This window comes from Seriola lalandi, unplaced genomic scaffold (assembly GCF_002814215.2).
Source record: "Seriola lalandi dorsalis isolate HSWRI2012SDOR001 ecotype SW California unplaced genomic scaffold, Sedor1 jcf7180002054378, whole genome shotgun sequence".
Lineage (NCBI taxonomy): Eukaryota > Metazoa > Chordata > Actinopteri > Carangiformes > Carangidae > Seriola > Seriola lalandi.
The window spans coordinates 341,611-356,928 of NW_019524931.1; the positions used below are offsets into that span (position 1 = coordinate 341,611).

Sequence of the window (15,318 nt, forward strand, 5' to 3'; positions counted from 1 at the left end):
ACTCTCAGGAATGAATAAATACAGTCGCAGTAAAAGATTGTGTGCAGGAGTTTTATTCAGGAAAAAGCAACTAAATTTGCCTGGTAATGTATTATTTGATTCCTAAAGCGACTGATGTGTAAAACTGTGTTTACATGCAGGTTTTGGTTCTCCCCACACTGGATGCCGCAGCAGCCTCTCCCTTTAAATCCATCTGAGCAAGATTTTTATATCCATCTCAGCGATGTAATAGGCCTTGGCTGTGTTTCTTGTTTTCAGTTCTGTCAGGCACAGGCCTAAAGCAACACTGCTACTCTGTGGGTGCATTTATCAAAATGACCCGCAGCAGCATGAATGCATTCATTTTCCCAGCGATCAGTGTTTTAATGATTGGTTAGACATGATGGATTGCAGCCTTGCAGTTGGAAGAGGCCTGAGGAACTATCCATCAAAAATGTGACATTTTGGTATGAATTAAAAATGCATCAGCTCCTGCTCTTATTACATTCAGCAGTATTTACTACAGCAGCTGAAAGCCAGGAGAGGCGTGCTGGTCAGCCTTCCCCTCTCAACTCCCTTATTTAGTCTGGAAAAGAGAGAGGGAGGAGGAGAGGAAGGAGGAGATGAGAAGGGGAAGAGGAAGGAGGACTCTTTATTGTCACAGATGAAACAGATCCAGCCTGTCTCGCTCTTTTTGTGTTCACAAGTACAAATACACACAAAGAGAGAGATGGAAAGTTGACTATAGTTGCTAAAGGAGTTCTTAATGCACTTTACCTTGTGCAGTAATGAATAAATGTCTGAATGAAGGAAGTGAAAAAGCTCTGGGCGTCACTTTGACACATCCATTAAAAGCTACATCTTCTTATAATGAAGAAACATTTCAGCTGCAAATGAAACCCAGAATCATCACTCACCTGACAAATACTGAGTTTTCAATTTCAACACTTTTACTGAGCGAGCAGCAGGTTGTTGTGAGCTTCAGTGTGTGCACTGAAAAAGATTGAGGAAAGAAGAAGGCAGATAGACCAGCAGACTTTTTTCAATGCTGACATTTTCTTTGGAAAATATCACTAAACATTGAACCGAACCATTTAATTTATAACTTAAATCTGGATCCACTGAAACCTCTGAGCCTTAAATTTGTAAAATGGGTCCAAAGGAAAAGAAGCTTGTTTTAAGGCCGAAAGACAAAAACAAGTAAGACTTAGCTGTGGATGCCTCTGTACATGGATGATGCAAACTTATGTAACTCCTGTAAAATGAAACCAACACAGTGATTATACTCCTAATATTTATCTTGCATGTTAAAATAAAGGCGTTTTGGAAAGGGGGTTATTATGTGATGTGTGTATTATCTTTGAATTTTTGATTATAAATATTTCACCAGGTGTTCCAGCTCTTAATTCGAAAGCTAAAGTGTAGTAGTTTAAAGATGTGTACATTACATGTGAAGCTTATTGCATGACAAACACAGCTGGTGCACTGTATGGGAAAAATAACAGTTTGAGAGCATTTATGAATAAATCTGGAGCCAGTTAATATTTTTTTAGGCTACAGCGGTGTTGGTGGTCTGATGAAAGACATGCACTGTAACAATAAACCTTACAAGAGTTAAAGGGGTTGTTCTAATCTGTACAAGTCATGTTGATTACCTTGTTTTTTATATTTTAAATAAAGTTATTTTAACGGGAAAAAATCGCAAAGAAATTAGGAAATTAGGAAATTTGGAAGGGAAGATTTGCTGTTGACTTTTCAATATTATTCAAAGATATAAAATGGAAAAAGGCATTGATATTTTTTTGGGGAAAAATTGTAAAAAAGGATTCTTAAAAAGGAGCCAAGATATTTTCCATGTGAAGAAAATGTTTATTGACCAGTCCACTGGAAATGCACCGTAAACATCTAACCAGTTATTGTAAAATCCAATATAATTAAAGGAGAAATCTGGTACATATACATTTTCTTTAAACGTACAAAAGAAACATATATATAAATGTATAATAGGTATTACTCAGATCGTATCATAGGTCTTTTAATCTATAAATATACAGTAGAAAAAGGCTGTACAGGCTGAAGAATAAACAAAGAGAGGAACTCTAAGATCAGCAGTCATATGATGACTAAGGACTACAGAACAATGTGTGCATCAACAGGGACTTCTTCAGCACTAGTCCACTCTTTCATCCATCTATCCATCCTGAATCCTCCATGTATCACCCTTCCTATTTTTCAGTGTGGTGCTCTCACTTGGGTTGGAGTTCATACTGCTCTCATTCTGTAGTGCATACACACATTCACACAAATACACACACACACACACACACGCACACACAGCATACTCCCTCAGCGTCTGGACAGGTCACCTCCTGTGAAGAAGAGATACAGTAAGACTGATGGTGTCATAACTGATGCTGTTGTTTTCTGTCATAACTTAACACAGACGCCAAACAGAAAACTGCCTCCACTGCAGGAAGAAAGACAGAGATCGAGTGTCGCTGAAGCTTCTCATCTGTCTGAACAGTATGACGAGATGTAAGTGGGAATATCTGAGTTTCTATGTTTGAAGTGTATAAAAAAAAAAAAAAATCAATTAATCTACAGCAAATGATTTGAAATGCATTTCATTTATCACATGAAATGCATTCACCGAAAGTATATAATAAAATCTGCAGTCTTGTGTGTGTAATGTGTGTGTGAGGCAGGAGAAGGAGTGTCAGATGAGAGACGAGAAAACTTGTAATGGCAGTTAATACGTGTAAGTGTGTGTGAGAGCACGGCCACATGCTATTCAAGATTGATTGCTGTAACAACCAAATCCGTCAGACGAGATGTCCGTGGGAGTGTAGCACTGGGAGGGGAATATGAGCTGGGGGGGGATGTTCTGTGTCATATGTGGCTACATCCAATTAACTAACGCAATCAGGCACGTTGATGAATGGATTAGCACATAATTGCTTCAGAGGTGGGATCCTCAATTGAATTATTCATGCTGGGCAAAGGCAAACGTATGTTTGGCTGAGATTAGAGTGTATATGCGTATGTGTGTGTATGTGTCAGCGAACGACTACGTGTGGCACTGATGGAAAGGGACTGAAAAATTGTAGTAGGACAGGAAGAGACAGACACCTGAACACCACCTGCTGCAGTTGAAGGTATGTCAAGGCAAGTTAGCAAATAGCTACAGGTTGCAGATTAATGGTTGAAACATCAAAGACAAACAGTGACTGAATCTAAATACAAACACAATTTCAGGATCACTGTCTCCTGTGTGAAAACTAGAACCACCTCCTCATGGTTGTATCCCTCCCCCACTCAGACTACTTCCAGGTTACATCCCCGTTTATCCAGAGTCATTAAAATATTAACCATTTGTGTGAAATTTTGTCATAATTGTTGTGTGAAATCTTGAGTCATGGCTTAAGTATTTTCTAAGGTCACCATGACCTTTGACCTTTAGCCACCAAAATCTAATCATTTCATTCCTGAGTCCAAGTGAACATTTGTGCAAAATTGTGGTGATATCCGCTTTTTTAAAATTAGAAGTGTTATATAACACCACATTTAAAAAGAAACACACCTGGAACATGACAGGTGGAGCTGATCTACATCGTACAGGTCTATGGAGGATATGGAGGACCTACTGCCTCATGTGGAAGCTGCGGTCTCCACACCAGTGACTACATAACAACTGACTCACTGCCCCTTCGAACACCTGCTGCTACAACACTGATTGAGGTGGGGGCCCCGACGTTCAAAAAGTGTTGCAACTAAAGAAAGAGCTGGGTCCTGTTCTTCAAGAGGGGATAATTTAACTTGATTTCATGGTTGATTTGACATGGGGTCATTTTTAGTTCTTTAAAGCATCATCAGGAGCTGCTCTAAGAGCAAACATCTCTCAAGCTAAAACTTATTAACTCCATATTGTACAGCAGGGGTCTCCAATCTTTTTTACTCTGAGAGATACTTTGACAAAATAAAAGGGGCTGAGAGCTCCTCATGTCTTACATTACTGGTTATATTCATTTATGTATCTTATCAAAACATACATCCGCAACAAGAGGATGAATAAGACCATTTCACAAGTCGTCAAATATCAACATCCAAAACTCACATCCAAAAACATCTGAAACTGTCATCAGACAAAAATCTGAGTCATGATTCAGTCAGACCTGAACACACAGACATGAAACACCACTGCTAATACACCTCCATAAATCTGCTTAGAAACCAGAGAAAGAAGAAGCTCCTCAGTCAGTGGTCAGTGATAGTCAGTCAGTACATCCAATGGTACATAAGAAATTTAAAATAGCTAATTCGATACACTTCATTTTCCAAAATGTAAACAAACATGGCCTAAAAAAAAACCAGGGTTCATGTTGAAGTTCACAGCTTAACTCACTGTATCCATAGCAACATATTTCCAGTTTCTTGGAAAAGTTTAGTTTATATCTGTTCTGTTATCAGAAGAGTTGCTATCACTGCACGTCGCCTACAGCTGACCTGATGTAAACAAACTAGACATTAACTCATTGGACTGACAACTGACAGATAATGATCTGGTGTATTTGATTTAGTTGCATTAGGAGCAGGTTTACTGAGTGAAGTAAGTGTTGCTTGAAATTGCTTAAAGTTTGAACGTTGCATCTGTAGTTTGTACAGACTATATTCTATGAACCTTTGGGTGAGCTACTGGTAGCCTGCGAGCCACGTGTTGGACACCCCTGCTGTACATGGATTTACTCTCGGTGAAGAATGACTCTTTTTCTATTGATACCTCTGAAAAACAACACTGAGGTTTCATAGTATAGAACATGTTTAATCTAAATTAGCCAGTGTCACACCAGCCGACAATGAGCTCAGTTATATAATGAGCACACGGTCATGTGAGCGCTGATCACGGTTTAACTGTTGAACCATGTTAGATATTTCAAAGTAAAAGCACCTTGTAAAAGCTTTGTCTTATATTTTAGTGAAATGCAATGACAATGTTACTGTATTTTTTAAATCATATTCCCTGATTTTCCCTGTTTGGATTTTACATATGGGATTCCCCTGCTGTTCCTCTATGTTTGCTGGGAGCCTGCATGTAAACATATGTCATGTGCAGATATTTTTCCATATATTTAAATGCTCAGCTCTCACACTGACATGATATATGTACATGCTCATTCATTAGTCCCCACCTTGGCAACTGGTGCACTCGCAGCTGTGTATGACGGGGAGGACGACCGGCTCGCTCTCGCCGTTCTCACATTGCAGGCTGAGGAAACGCACCGGGTTGTCAGGATCCAAACGGTAACTACAGCACTCGCAAACTGACTGGAGGTACGGCTCCTGTGTGGAGAGAGGAGGAGAGAGGATGAAATTACTAGAGAGGACGAGAGACGCAAAAAAAGGAGAGGAGGTGAAAAGAGAACCAGAGGAAACCAGAGAGGAATCCAATTAGGAGATTGGAACATGATAAGAAGGTGAAATTAGAGGAGGAGGAGGAGGAGGTTATGAGACAATTTCAGAAGATGAGAGAAAAGAGTTGAGAAGAGAGAGATGATTGGGTGAAAGAGGAGAAGATGAGCTAATTCCAGATAAGTTTTAAGGAGGTGAAAGGTTATTGGCAGGAGGAGCAAGGAGACAAAATGATACAGCATTAACTAGACTGAGGACAATAAGAAGCTCAAAACAAGGGAGGGGGCATATCTACAGTCACATCAGTCGATTATAAACTATACACATTTGCTGTGGTGCATCTGAAAATATGAAATGGAGTAACTCAAAAGATTAAACCTTCCAACAGAAATGACTCCATGTAAGAGGCTGCTCGTGAAGCTATACTTTGCTTTTTAGCCTCTTTCAGCTCATTGTTTTGGTGACAAGTGAACTCTTCTAAACCTACTGCGCACAACCAGAAACAAGCTGTAAACACCAAAGTGACATATCATCACCTTGTGAATAAGTGGACACAAATGTTTGCTTGTTTACACATTCAGCAAACACAGAGCAACACTGGATATGATTTTTATTCATCTGATGAATCCAAGTCCAATATTCTCTCTCTTTTAGCTCTGATTTGTTCTCCACCAACTCCTGAGGGAAATATGTGAAAACAGCTGTCTTCTGCAGCTGGAAACAACGCTGCAGAGAACAACGGGACTGAACCAAAAGCAGGTGCAGGTCGTGAAACCAAAACAGTGAGCAAGATGTACAAAGAATCTATAAACGCTAAAACATAATACAAACACAAAATTGGGTATTAGGAAATAATTTTGCATTTTTTGTTGGGATAGAAAACCCAGCTTTGGTGCTTTGCATGACAGAAGCTAGAGGCTGTGGCTGTGCTCATGTGTTCAATTAGTCCAGGCGAAGACTCAAGGAGGAGAGAGACTCTCTGCAGCCTCTCCTCCTAGATAACAGGAGGAGAAGGAAGTGAGACCGAGGGAGAGAGTCCAATATCAAAAACTCAAAAACACCTTCAACTTCTCAGAAAAATTGCAGCTATTAGTGCTTCACACACTTTGAAAAGTCCACAGTGTGTGTGTGTCTTGGACTACTTAAGCTGGTGAAAGGAGCATGAGTATTTTCCTGCCTCTTCCGGTCCTGCTGATCAATCAAAAGGGAACTTCTCTGCGCTGCCTAGTCACTGGTTACCATCCTCTGGTTGCCACAGTAACAGGAGGTAATGACACATTTGGCCGAGCTGATGTTTATTTTTACTAATCTCCCAGCATGACTGACTCTATTTTTACAATGTGAGATGTATGGATGCCAAAGAAGAACAAAGTCACCATGGTGATGAGGTGATGAGCTCGCTGTCTTACTAGGATGAAAAAGACAACAAATGAAGGCAGGAAGAAAAAAAAAGAAAGAGATTCACTAATAGGCTTCACACGTGAGCCCTTCGCAGGACTCCCATCCAAAACATCTATATTTAGATTACTGGTGACTCAACTGCTGAATAATGTACCGTTGTTCACCTGTCTTCATGCCATGTGAACACAGGAGGCAGGTCACGTTCTGTCAGCTGTGATTACAGCTGTTAACAGAAGGTAAAACTATCAAATAATCACGTCGCCTTGTTCAAAGACTGTTGCCTGTTCCCTGTTTATGGAAGACGTGAGATTACAGCACATGCCGGTAGCTGCGTGGGGCCAACTGTTTGACTTGATTTTGTTATGCAAAAACAGAGTTAACACCCTGGTGTCAGGTCACGCTTCAGGAGGAAGACAGATGGGAAATTTGGCTGCACAGTGACAGCTAAAGCAATAATCCTGATTGTTTTCTTGCACATTGTGAACACTGTTATTAATGGTGGTTGGTAGCTTTGTGAGGATTTAAAAGGGAACAAATTTGTTCTGCTATTTTTTGGCACTTTGTATCTACATGTTGGTAATTTAGGCCTGACGGACATTTGTAATTAAATGAATATTACAGAAATTCCTAACTGCAGGGGCTGAGCTTGCTCTATATGATTAAGCAGTCAGCCCTGATGAGCAGTTTGCAAACAATTACAACCAACAGATTTTTTTTTTCTAACCAGTTCCTTTCAGTCCATTTTGCTCCCTGTATTGATCGTCACTGTGCTACCAGTTGTCACTCATGTTGAAGTCAATACTTGTCAGTGTTGCCAGAAGATGTTCGAAGCGTTATATCTTCTCCGTACCTCCAGGATGACATCGGTCCTGGACAGACAGCGTCCCCTGCAGAAGCTGACCTCCACGTTGTCAAGCCGACAGTCTCCCTTGGTGATGTTCCTGACTTGCATGTAGCGACGACACTCTGGCTCGCCTGAAGGAAGCACAGAGAGGAGGAAGGGGGGTGGGTGGGGTGGGGGCAATAATATAGAAGGACAAAGTGAAGGGAGAATACAGAGGGCAAGGAAAAGGTGAATATGAAAAAAAAGAGGTGTTTTTTTTCTTCTTCTTTTTGTATTTGCATGAAAACGAAGGAAGAAAAGACAAAGGAAGAGACAGCCAGTTCCTTCCTGAGAGCACAGTGACATTGCCATGCCTCCTTGCAGCATGTGACATTTCCTCCACTGGGAGAGAGATTAAAGCCCCAACGTAGGCTAAGTAATGTAATCTCTCACTAATTGAGCACCGCAGCACTTGGTTTTTAGCCTCCTATAAAATCAACTATAGAACATTCAAATCCACTGAAATGGTTTCCAAGCCATGACATGAAATAAAGGGAACCTCAGTGATTTTTGTATGTTTGAACAACAAGCGGTATTTAAACAACCACAGATGACGAATCAGTACTCTCCACTGACGTTAGAGAGGACAGGAAATAGTCCTGAGGCTGGATTTAAGATGACAACTGAAACTACAGCCACAGAATGAAAGTGTAGCTTTTGTTTTTTAATCTTATACTTGTGTTTAAAAGTCATTTATTTTTTTGATACAAAAGTTGGTTATAAGAATGCTCTCAGGTGATTTATTCAGGGAATTGAATGCAAATTGTTTCATTTAGCACTTTCTATAAATGTCTTCTTGTTATACAATAAATATACATTTCATTTCTGGATACTTTTCTTGGTGCATTTGGTTTTTGTGATGTGTTTTTTTACATTCTGTGTGTTGTACCAACCTGGAAACTGCTTCCTACAGACTGGACAGCAGCTGCCTGGTTCCTCCACCTTGACCTCCCCCTGACAGAAAGAGAGAGACAACATGTCTTTATAATATTCTTTCAATCAATCTGAATGAACAGACAGGTGCGTAACACAACAAGCGATGAACAATAAAAATAAAATAATCAAATAATAATAAAAAATAAAAAATAAAAAAGGAAGTCGACACTGTGTGAGTTTAATAGGGAGGTAACAGCTATGTTTTGATAGCAGCTTTGATTGGGCATTTCATTATATACATTGGATGGGGGAAGAAAACAAATGATGGCCCATCTGGGTGAGCCAGAGCCACGATAACAAACCTAATGCAAATATAAAATCTATTAAAGTATTAAATGTGATCATTAATAACATCAATAATTATCTAAAAAATAATTAAAAAGCACTACATACTGAAGAAAGGGGAATTACTTTAAACTAGAAAATATAAAATAGGTGAAAAACAGTATAATCTGAAATGCAACACAGTGAGAATCAGTAAAGCCAATAGAAAAAAAGACCAGACCATCCCAGAACAGCTCCACCCTATATACAAACACCTGACATAATACATAATACGCTTATGTCTAATGATGTGATTGAAAGTTCCTGAAAGTTAGAAATTGGTGCTGGAGTTCAGATTTTCTTTTTAGGTCAAACAATTATAGAATCAGATGAAAACATGGAACATATGTTATAAACTTTCTTTTCATCAGATTATTCCAGTCCTCATCACTGAGAGTCCTGCTGGTTTCCACTCTAGGCAGTTCAGAACTCATTTCGACATGGGGCACCGTGGATCAGGAGGACCAGGGTTGGGATCCAGAATAGAGGAGTGAAGTATAAATAAGGTATAAATACATATATCCTGATGATACAAGTGACAGTGTGAACAGATGATGAGAGGATGGAGGGAGAGTGACTGAGTATCAGACAGGCAGGCTGCAACAGACAGACCAACCAAACTGATGGGAAAAGCGACAGAAATAAGAAGCAAAAAGTGACACAGAGACCAAAAATAGAGAGAGAGAGAGAGAGAGAGAGAGAGAGAGAGAGAGAGCGAGAGAGCGAGAGACAGTGACATAGAGACACACAGGACAAACACAGAAGGAGTGAAACCGCTGTGGAAGAGAGATCCAGAACAGTCCTGAGAGAAGCAGGGTGTCCAGTACAGCTGCTGAGAATAGCTGCTGTTGCAGAGTCTCACACACACACACACACACAGTCTGACAGCAGGCGTCACAGCACCCTCAGCAACACCAGCCTCAGCTCACCCCTGAAACTTCCCACAACTCCATTATGTCCACACACACACACACACACACACACACACACACACACACACACACACACACTGTTCACCCCGAGGACTTCTCCTCCCACTCTACACTGCCGCCAGCCTTCCTTCAGGGATGGAGGAGCCCACTCACTTAAAGGGTGGGAGGTCACAAAGAGGACCATTTCAAGATGTATGTGTGTATGTGGATGTGTCTGATGTGGCAGGAGGGGGAAAGAAATGGCGTGAAATGTGTATTCTGGTTATTTCAAAGAAAAGGGCACTTGGCATTTTAAGCAAAGGGTAGTCACATTTGTGTCATCTACAGGCTGTGACATGGAAATTGGAGCTGTGGTAATGTGTCTGCCACAGAAAAAAAGAGGGTTCAGTGTTTGAGAGGAAAACATCCTGATAGCTTTTATCACCAGATATAACAACAGAAGCTTCAATACATTACCTTGAAAAGTGGCTCTCAGAGCAGTGGAGGCATGTTGGTAGATTTCAGTTTTAAACAAGCAGCGCCATTAACTGTAAGCTGAGTCATGAATAACAGACTGCACTGACAGTAACCAATTCTCAGCCTGTCAGCAGAGGGAACACAGTGCATTAAATGACCTTTTCATATTGGCTGGGATAAGGAGAGCTTTCACTGAGGCATAACTTAGTGCAGCTGGGGATGTGAGGGATTTGAGAATGCAAGCACTAATAGTTATGGAGGTTTGAGCCCCTCCAGAGACGCACTGCAACGGCACAAAGACCTGTATACACCACAGGTGGAACACTTGGTAGACTGTCTGCTTTGCGGAGCTCAGTGTGCGTTCACCCTCTCCTAAAAGTACTGGATGTAAGCAGATTTTATTTTTACCCTGGCCTTTATTCAGCGCTGGTATGCTAAAGATATAAATTCAGCTTTCTGTGTCAAGGATGAGACAGTCGACTTTTCTACTGTGACTTTCTTCACTTCACCACCATGGAGAGAAGATTGTTTTTCATCAATAAGGTCTGCTGGTTACTTAATCGTTCTTTATGTAAGTTCCATTCACCCGAAATGCACAAAACACATTTTCTCACTTAACTTTTTGAATCTAGAGATTTAGATAGTTTTGCATTCATTTTTAACAAGGTTTCTTTGAGATAAGAGAATGAAAGAAGAAAATAATCCATATAAAGTATGAATTAATTCGTGCTGTCCTCGAGAGAGGTAGAAATGAATCAAATAGATTTTGATTCAGTTTTGAGTGAAATATTTCAACAGCTACTAAGTGGAGCACAATGGCATTTGTATAAACATTCATGTCTCTCATTAGAATGAATTGTAGTAACTTTGGCCATCCCCACCTTTCCTCTAGAGCCATTATTTAGATCAAACTTTTTATTTGTCCAATACTTTTGTTTATTACCAAACGACTGCAAAACTAATGACCAGAGTCTCAGGGTTAGGGTTTGGCATTTCATTCGTGGTCTACAAACCACATTGTTAATTGCTTTCATTACTATAGAAACAACATCTTGACAGTGTGTTCTTTGGATTATACAGAGAAACAGGGACACTGTTTCCAGAAGGACTTGTTGCTGTTGACTTTTTGAGATGTGAGTTTTCTGTGCTGTGACCTTGATTGTTTTAGGACGGTGACATAAGTCTTGGAGATGGATACATCAAAACTATCTGCTTGGCTAGATCCTCTAGATAGCGAGTGGTTTTATATATAAAGTATAGACTAGTTTCAATTCCTTTTTAAAATCAACACGCCTCAGTGGGACATCACAAACTGTTTATTTTCACATTGTCCTCCTCTGCTTCTGCAGGACTGGATAGAATCTGTATTTATCCAAGACCACACGCTCCACCTGTGTGACGGACTACAAAAACTGATACATATTTTATGGAGATTTTATTTTTTTCCTCCTCTGCCTCCAGTAGTACAGAATGCATACATAATTGACTGCTGCAAGCCGTTTACCACCCATGTGTATGAGCATTGTCTGTGTGATAAAGGTAAAGTCAGTTTTCCTCTTTCAGGGGGCCGTGACCAGCAACGGCAAGCACGCACTGGTACCCGTAATCTTCCATGCCTGACAATACAATTACACAAACCATATGCAAAATGTGCCTTACAATACACACTGTGTGCGGTGCCATTCATTTTGCAGAACAGGTCTCAGCTTCGTCAACAAAAAGTGGATATGTTGCACTGGAACGAAACTCAGTAAAGCTCAGTAAACGATTAAACCGGGAGTCAGTGTTTCGCGGGAGGTAAAAGGGCACTGTAAAGGAAAAAGTGCAGGCTTGTGGGAGGATCGGACAGTCAGGTATTGATCTGCTTCAGCCAGAGACTTGCAGAGAACATCCCACACATTCTTGAGGGAGCAGAGCATTTTCTCCCTCGCGCAGAGTAATTGAGATGTTTGTGACCACCAGAGTCTGTGTGAACTGTACCACCCCGGGGGTAACAGCGGCAGCTGAACGGACTGATGTGCTCGCCTGGGAGACTGATCGTGCCTCTATATGAGAATCTCTATGTCTGTATGGCTGCGAGAACAATCTAATTTGCAAAGACAGACACCACAGAGAGAGTTATTATGGTTCATATTATCCTCCTCTAGTGACTGCAACCAGTAGAGTACCCTGATTTTTCAGGTATTTAGGATTAGCTACAAACATTCCTGTTTAGTAAAGCAATCTAAAAACAGTTTCTCAAGTGACTTTCTAGAAAAATTTCCACATCAAAATCTATCCATATGTTATGGATTTTATTCATACCACTCACCCCTAGTGCCTTTGATTATAGGATACTGGGAAAAAATAAATATCACATTCTGGAGAAAACATACAGAACATACAATCAGACAAATGTTGGTTTAGTGTGAGTCTGGAGTGTCAGTATGTGTTTGTGTGTCTCACCTCATCACAGTGGAGTGGAGGACACCTCAACTGGCACAGTTTTTTGCCGTTGACACAGCGGCAAGACGTGCAGCCCTCCTCCCACTCTGATCCTGCCTGGCTCACACACACACACACACACACACACACACAATATTTATATTCACTTCCAGGTACTGTGATCATGCCTCAGCAGCATTACTGTCTCTGTCAGAGCAGGTTTTAATAAAGTAAAACTGGTCATAGTTCAGGATCTATTTCCTCAGTGAATCCTCGAAAGCTCGGGCTGTTACAATGCAACTAGAATACACACTACATTATATATTTGTGTGTGTGTGTGTGTGTGTGTGTGTGTTAGCTATGGGAATCATTAACAGTGCTTTTACCCGTACAAAATCACCCACTTGGGATTGCCTTTGTTGCTCACATTGAACCATTTGGCATAATAATCATGAGGCGGTTGATTAGAAAATCATAGAGGGCCTTTATATGGACATTAGTCATCTCCAGCCGACAGAGAGAGAGAGAGAGAAAGAGAGAGAGAGAAACAGAGAAGATGGGCAGACAGAATGACTGAGAGACAGGGGGAAAAGAAAGCGAGAGAGGAGGATTGAGGGAGAATCGGGATAAAGAGAAAAGTGATGGAGAGACTTAAAAATCTTGTAAAGAAAGCAGAAGAGACACTGTGACCGATAGAGCAGAGGGATGAGAGGAGAAAGAAAGAAACTAGGAGAAAATGATATGAGTAAGAGACAGGTCCGACGAAGGAAGATCAAAAGGGGTGGGAGGGTATGACCTCTTGTCAGTGTATGATTAATTTTTATAATCCTATAATATCCCCTCCTTCATAAATAATTCCTGGCAGGCTTGCCCAGTTGCGGTCTGAGTGCTGGCTTTCTACGGCGCTTTCTACATAATTGATGAGGCTGAGGCCTGGAGAGGCATTGTGGTGTAATGTGGCCCGCGGGGCATGTCACTCATCTTCTAATAGGCCATTCTTTATGAGTAAATAACACAATGGGAGTGAATGGGAGGGAACGTAAACACCACGCTCATGGTAAGGTTCAGACACAAGCCACAATGAGGCAGCCACAGCGGGTACAAGCTGCCAAGTGAGCTGGGCAGCAGATGTCTGTTTACTTGGGTGTAAGCCGGCGTGTGTGTGTGTGTGTGTGTGTGTGTGTGCATATACCTCTCGTAGGATGCCCTGGTCATGGCAGGGGCAGAGGGCGGGGATGACACACACGCCCTCCGTGTTTCGATAAAGCCCCTCCTGACACACGCAGCTCTCCACAGAGTGACTGCAGTTGACAGGAGAGGAGGAGTAAATGTCCTGGCAGCTCCTCTCACACAACAAGATCTCCCCCGACACACTCCTCCTCCACTGCTCCCCGTCAGGACAGGCTGCAGAGGAGGAGGTGAGGGACAGGTATGAGATGAGTGAAAAAAAAAAAAGGTGGGAAGAGAGAAAAAAAAAAGGGAAGAGAGATAAAATAGGAAGAGGAAGAAAGATGAGACAAGATGGTGGGATAAAGGGGAAATTGAAAAAATAAGATAATGTAATGATGAATTGTTGGAGGCAAGGGAGTGGGGGGAATCAAAAGGTGCATTAGAAGGTTTAGTATTAATCATGATGACACTATTTGTTTTCTCTTGCTGTGATATACATATTATATTTAAAATTTAAAAAGGCTTTTATAGCCATAGTAATAACAGATGGCCTGTCACGCTTTGGATTTCTCTGAACTTCCAGGAGCTGTGGTAAGACTGTACAGAGTAACTACACCCAATCTAATAATGTCACTTTCACTGACAACTAGTGCTGGTGGCAAAAGGCTTTTTCCAATCCTGTAATGTAAGCTGTAAGCATTAGCATGCCTTGTTTAGTAGCTAATATTTTAGTAACTGAGTTTTTCATCCAAGGCAATTCAGCAAATCATTAGCAAATTATATTATTAGCAGGTTATAGGTTATGTTTAAAAAGCCCCATTCACAACTAGCATGTCTACTGTGTAGTATTTCCCTATTGACTCCAGGATGATAGCGTGTAGGCTAATGTGAGTGGCTCTGTCCTGCTCTGTATTGGTCCTATGACTTCACTATGACTAACAAGCTCCAAACTGCAATACAAGAACAATAATGTCTCTTTTTTCCATGTCTCCTACATGCATCATGTGGTGACGATGTTGACGTCTTGCCTTAGCTTGAGCCTTGGTCTTTTAGCATTATACCATGTATATAACCATGAAGTGCATGTTTACGAGCATTTTATAGCTTTTTCATTTCAAAATGAGTCAGCTGCAAACATTAATATATAAAATTGAGTAAAGACAGTGTGTTCTCAACCAACTAAATAAGTTAACACTGGCCTATAGCTAATACTAAATCTAATCTAAAATCTACCAGATAGACAAGAAAATCCTGCTTTTGCCAACCCCCTTCTGAAATGAAGACCCCATTTTGTTTTGAATTGTGAAGAAATATTCGTTGTAAACCTGCTACTGTGAACTGCATGTTTCGTGTGAAAATGGAAAACTTTTGGAAATCATTTTGTTTTTTCTTCTCTTCTTTCCCATT

General features: G+C 40.8%; 1 protein-coding gene across 1 annotated transcript in view; it reads right to left on the minus strand.

Moving 5' to 3' along the window:
- Positions 1–1,827: 1,827 nt before the first annotated feature.
- The window catches only part of sspo (SCO-spondin), a 71,318-nt gene continuing 57,827 nt past the window's right edge, over positions 1,828–15,318 (minus strand). Inside the window, 6 exon segments of the mRNA XM_087174742.1 lie at positions 1,828–2,348; positions 5,166–5,316; positions 7,637–7,761; positions 8,563–8,623; positions 12,763–12,858; positions 13,934–14,145. Of these exon segments, the coding sequence (XP_087030868.1) occupies positions 2,326–2,348; positions 5,166–5,316; positions 7,637–7,761; positions 8,563–8,623; positions 12,763–12,858; positions 13,934–14,145 (668 nt within the window). The 3' untranslated portion in view covers positions 1,828–2,325.